General features: G+C 39.0%; 1 protein-coding gene across 1 annotated transcript in view; it reads right to left on the reverse strand.

The window, feature by feature from the left end:
- Positions 1–4853, reverse strand: part of col7a1l (collagen type VII alpha 1-like) — a 64439-nt gene extending 59586 nt beyond the window's left edge. Inside the window, exons 1-3 of the mRNA XM_085435812.1 lie at positions 4735–4853; positions 1135–1315; positions 404–563 (exon numbers count right to left, since the gene is read on the reverse strand). Coding sequence (XP_085291938.1) covers positions 404–563; positions 1135–1315; positions 4735–4810 — 417 coding nt within the window. The 5' untranslated portion in view covers positions 4811–4853. The remainder of the gene's footprint in view (positions 1–403; positions 564–1134; positions 1316–4734) is intronic.
- Positions 4854–6000: the final 1147 nt, after the last annotated feature.

A 6000-nucleotide genomic window follows, 5' to 3' on the forward strand; every position in this document is an offset into this window, starting at 1 on the left:
GTGGTGGAAAATGTATTTTCTTTATCTTTTATTTTTCCTCCAAAGCACCAGAGAAAGCAAAATAAATCCTGTTCCCTGTTGCACCTTTCAAATATTATCAATTTGTATTCTCAGCATATAACACGATGGTTTAATCAGATTCACAGCTGTGTGAGAATGGTAAACCTGTTTATTTGTTTTTTCCACATGTCCTGTGGAGTGGAAATATAGATTCCTGACTAGTCATTTCCTTTCACACAGGGCCGAAACAGACAGTACATGCATGTTTTTGCAGCATGGGTAGTAATCTCAAATCAATAATTTCCCCAAAGCCTGTGAAACAACATGTTGTCAAAAATTACCAAGATTTAAATTTCTCTTTTTCAGTGTATAACAATCCACCTCGCTGTGTAAAGCAGCGTACCTTCGGGACAGAATCCCGCCTGATGACGGGGCTGAAAACAGAGTCGACCAGAAACTGGAGTGCCATGCCAGTCCTCCTGGATCCACCTTCATAGGGAAGGTCTTTGATGGCTCTGAGTACCTCCTCAAGGGAATTGTAGTCTGTCAAAGCAATCCGCATCCTGCATGGACATAGAAGCACAAAACTGGATCAGATAGAAACATTTTTCCACATTAGACCACAGAACTGTGTATTCTGTCACCTTTCCATCAGAACCAGCAATAACTCCTTCAGCTATAGTAGCTCATCTGTTGGATCAGACAACACAGGCTAGCCTTTGCTCCCCTAGTGCATCAATGATCCTGTTGCTGGTTCACTGGTGTTCCTTCCCCAGACCACCTTTGATAGATACCAACCACTACAGACTAAAAATAGCCCAGAAGAGCTGCAGACAACCCAGTTGTCTAGCCACCAACATCTGTTTCTTGACAAACTTGCTCAAATCCTTATCCTTGCCCATTTCTCCTTCTTGTAACAAATCAAACACATCAACTTTCAAGGACAAAAGGTTCATGTGCTCCCTAGTATATCCCACTAGATACTGGAGCCATAATGTAGAGATGATCAGTGTTATTTACGTCTCCTGTCAGTGGTCATAGAAAGTGATCATGTAGAAAAGACAGCTGAATATAATTAATGCCAAGCTGCCACAAAGGTTCATGCGATGTGCCAAGCTCAGGACTGACTTCTACCTTGGAACATCCCCAAAGACAGTGACTCCAAAACGGACCCCATCAGCTCCGACCACATTGTCCTGAAAGGAGGAGATGATGGCTGAGATGAAGTCTTTGATTCTGGAAAAGTCTTTATGACCCACGCTCCAGGACTCATCCACCAGAAACACTATGTCGGCCTGAACCACTGTCCTGCATGCTGAGGAAAGAAGAAAAGATTAATTAATATGTGTAAAATGGTAGCATATACATGAAGCATAGAAAGACACAATAAGATATATTTTAAGAAGATTCAAGAATTAAAAAGAAATGCACTAATACTAATACGTAGCTATTATTCCATTACCTCGTCAGTAACTTCAAAAAAGGTGAAACTTCTATATATCTCTATACTCTCTATATCCTTTTTTGTATTTTTATGGCTCGTGGATTGTGAGTTCTCCAAATTCTAATTCTACATAAATACCCAACAGTTCCTGAAAGCTATGCTGCCTACAGATTGGTAGAAACTGTTATCAACCACTTAAATGGCACTTTACACCGTGGTTTACTGACACATATCGTTTGGTTACCAGGGTAATATCGGTTCTCTGAAAACCGACTGAGAAAACCAAGTGAGGTTTTAAACAGAACTCACTTTTTTTAAATTTACTTAACTAATATTGCCCTCATTTGAGCTCATTAACTAAATGTTTTAATCTATTATCTAACACTATCAGTGCTACTTTAATAACTTTTAGTATTATAAATTGCCCAAGCCATATTTGAATATTTTATCCTTTAGTTAAAAATGCAATCTATCATTTTCAGCTACTGAATTTGGGTTTTTTTTTTTCTTTTTTTGCTGGTTTCAAGACTTGAATAAGACATTTTATCAAAATGTAATTCTCCATTACATTTATCTTTAAGGGTTTCCCTCTGAAACCTCAAAAACACTAATTTAGCCTCCTGCTGCTTCAGACATCTTTAATTCCTACACTGACCACCAGATAGCAGTCTTGTTCCACCTTGCTGAGGGGATTCCTTTCATTTGCTTCTGTCATGCAGCCAGAGCCTCACACAAATCCTTATGAATTTTTAATGAGACACAAGTGAGCCAAAGAGACTGTCAATATTCTGAGCACTCCAGCAATAAAACTTTAGTACAGCGATGAGAAACGCTTAGAATAATAAGGTAAACACACCCAAAATCAGGGTCAGTACCCTTGCCCAAGCAAACAAACGCATTTAAAATAAGAATCTGCTGGGTTTGATGGGATTTAGATGCTTTTTTGAGTGAACTGGTGCACTGAATACGCAAGTGCACCGACACATATTCACATGCACAAACTGCTGTGTCTGCAAACACCTTGTAAGTCAATATTCTGGTATTGCATATGCAATAAACCAAAGTGACAACAGCATTGATTAGGCTAGTGAATAGGAGATAGGTGCAACTGATTGTTCTGTAAGTGATAAGCGATTCTCTGCTGTCTTCTATTTCATTATCAAGCTTTCTCTCCTCTATTATCTCACCCTTCTTCCTTTGGCTGCAATCCCAGGATTCACTGGGGGTGACATATGTCTTCAGCCCATAGCGGCCTAACATTATGTTCCTCCTCACACACCTATACATTTCTGGCCATACACCAAGGAAACAAAATATCACCGGGAATAGCATTTTGGAGGCCTCTCAAGCGCTATTATCTTTGGAAGCTGTAGTATCATATATTCAGCAACAGCAGATCTATTAGCGAGGACTTATACTCATTGATGCACTTTGAAGAGATAAAACAATGTTCATACTTTCCGGTCCGAGTTGTGCCTCATAAAAGCAACTACCTACCCTATAATAAACATGTGGCTTTTCCATTTACTGGATGCATTTCACACTTGAAGGATTTTAGTAAACGCACATAAAATGTTGTGAAGACTGAGCGAAGAAGCAGCTGGAGGTTGGTGTCTGTCAGACAGACACAGAACTTCTGGATAATTGATCTTGTTTTCCATCCCAGGAAAACAAGATCAATTATCCAGAAGTTCGTCTGTCTAGGCTTGCAGGTGAGATCGACATGCCCAGGATAAGGACACAAAACATGCTGAGAGATTAGGAATGGTTTTCTTGAAGGTTATCTATGTTGATATCTCAAAGGTTGCATACACCTTGGTGTTGGACCACCACTGATTTCCACATTAGATGTAGCCCAGTGGCTTGAGCATATGCTGCAGAAAATTCTGCCAAGAAAGAAAAAGCCTCAGAAATATTGATGCATTACTCCAATTGCCTCTGACAAGATTAAGACATGAGATCATAAGATGTAACCCATCAGAGAGCACACATCAATAAAAATGCAATTAACAATAACATGTATTGTGCTACAAAATAATCGTTAAGAACATAGGTGAGAACAGGAAGTAGTTGCTCAATAAAGCCTATTATAAGCCTAAGGGCCCTTTGCTTTCTAGGGCTATCAGTCATTGTGGCAGCACGGCAGTATTTTTGTCTTGGTCTCCACCAACTACTGAGATTAAAATGGGATTTTTTTATATTACATTTTCCCAATGAGCCAGTTGCTAATTTTTTAGTGCATGCTGTTTGGTGTTGGGCAGGTATGCACAGTGAGTTTGTCATAGCTTATTTAATGAGAACAGCTGCTTACTGCTGCAGAAAAGACAGCTGGCAAAAGTGGCTGAAACTGCTTCTCTCAGTAAGTTTGTGGGATCTAAATCACTGAGTTAAAAGAGGCTACAAAGCACTAATGATGCTGAAAAGTTGGGTTAAAGTTATCTGATTGTTTCTCACAATAAGCAGCTTCCATACATTATTGCTTATTTGTTGCTTGTATGAGATGAGATTATTTAATGACAATTATACAAACCTATTTCCTGTGTTTTATGAAACACAGGACCTTAAGAACAATGTTGGGTTAACAATTAAAACTATAATTAATCAACAGTAGGAGGACCTGCATAGGAAGCACAGCTTTTAATGTATTCTTGGGCTATTTATAACCTTCCATAATTCTGCCCAACAACTTTACCAATCACCTTCTGCCAATCACAATCCAAGTGGAGGAAATCTAACTTTTGATTGGCTCGTTGACCTTTTGGTGACATCCAATAGCACCTGAGGCTGGAGTACTGTATCTAGGGGGATGGGTTTGACAGCGTAGCTGACAGAGTGCTGTACTGTACATGAGGGCAGCAGATGTTTAAATTCCCTGACTAGACAGAGTCTGGAGAGAAACTGTAGCTGGGCTAGTGTCTGCCCCATGTACCAATCCAGGTGTGGAGATTTAATGATGGAGCACTCGCACAGACTCTATTCATTGAGCACCTGCCCTTTCCTTGGCCTGATCATCCAACCTGTCTAATTTATAGATCTGTGCACCAAGCTAACAATTGGACACGTGGCTGTGACTCAGAATAATACGTACCTAACTCTTTTTTCACAGACAGAAAATTAAATGGAGAAAAATGACTGCAAACATGAGTCACTGAGTTAAATAAATCAATCATCAAGTAACTGAGGGGGTGGAAAAAGTAAGGAGGAAAGTTGATGTGCTATAGGAGAAGGGAAATTTCACACAAATTAATTCTGTAAGCATGCAGTACAGGTTTATAAATATCACGACTCACCTTCAGCGTGCGCTGCAACACTTTGATGAGTCAGATAAAGGGACAGTAGAAAGATGCACACAGAAGAGTGACCCATACTCTTCCTCGTCTTCCTCCTTCAGTCACCTTCTCCTCCTCCCCAGTTCCTCTCTTCACAAATGCAGTTCCTAAATTGCACTTCACAGTCATCAATCCCACCTTTTCTTTTCTCCTATCTGAAAAATATGCAAAAGAACAACAAGAAGAAAAAAGTAATTACAGGCCCTCAAAGATAAAAACATAATCAGCTTTTTTTTTTTTTTCATTTGTGAGGGAGTTGGAACTCTTCTGCAGAAGCCAAGCTTTTGGTGTTTGCTAAGAGTATTTTTTTTTAATTACAGTAATACACAAAGAAGAGTTTAACAGCGTAGTTCTGCTGTACTCAAGAGACTTGTAGACATGTAACAATGACTGACTGGCATACTAATCAAATAAATAGGTCCAGGTTAGAAACTTTCATGTCATATTATACATGAACTCGGATGTCTTCTTATACACTTCCATGTCCTTAACAAGTGCATAATGTGTTTGATAATTATTATATGTCCAGGTGCAGGCAGGAGCCTCCCTGTAAACACTTTTATAACAAATTCCACTGACGCCAAGGAAATTAAAGCATCAAAGGGGTTTTTATACTGTCCAATAAGGACCCGTTGATTTAAAGCACTTAGCATTTAATGTTATTGTGTTGATAATCTACTGTAGCTGTCTTACAAAGCAGATCCTCCTGGGATTTCAACATACAGGTTGGCGTAAATGTGTAAAACTGTTTATGACATGCTGTTTAGTGATGAAAAAAAGTCCTCTATTAAAAGGTATAAAAGTTACAAGAACCTTGAGGATACAACTCAGCGATAAATCATTTGATCACAGCCAAAACAGAGACAGGATAAGTCATAAATCGAGTGCACTGTACATTTCTAATCATAACTACCTCTTTAAGATGTTTGATGGCTTTATGGCTTAAGCTAACATGCCATTACAGTGGCTTTGACATAGTGTGCTGGATAAGTCATATTTGCAGTTAAAATGCAAACATTAGAGTCCTGTTTTTATGGCATATATTCTTAATAATTTCATCAGCAAGTGTGGGCATCTTTACGAAATAAGATGTTTTGGCAGTTTGCTGCTCTGCAGGACTCAGATCTGTATTATTGCAATGCCACAAACTTCCCAGGAGTGGAAGTCTTAGCACATTTACCCCAAGGCCAACGGAAAATAACATTCTCAGAAAAATAGCAAAAAACA

Source organism: Copadichromis virginalis, linkage group LG17, assembly GCF_057382275.1.
Source record: "Copadichromis virginalis isolate Kocher_CV1m ecotype Utaka linkage group LG17, C_Virginalis_male_GT1.1, whole genome shotgun sequence".
NCBI classification, from domain to species: Eukaryota; Metazoa; Chordata; class Actinopteri; order Cichliformes; family Cichlidae; genus Copadichromis; species Copadichromis virginalis.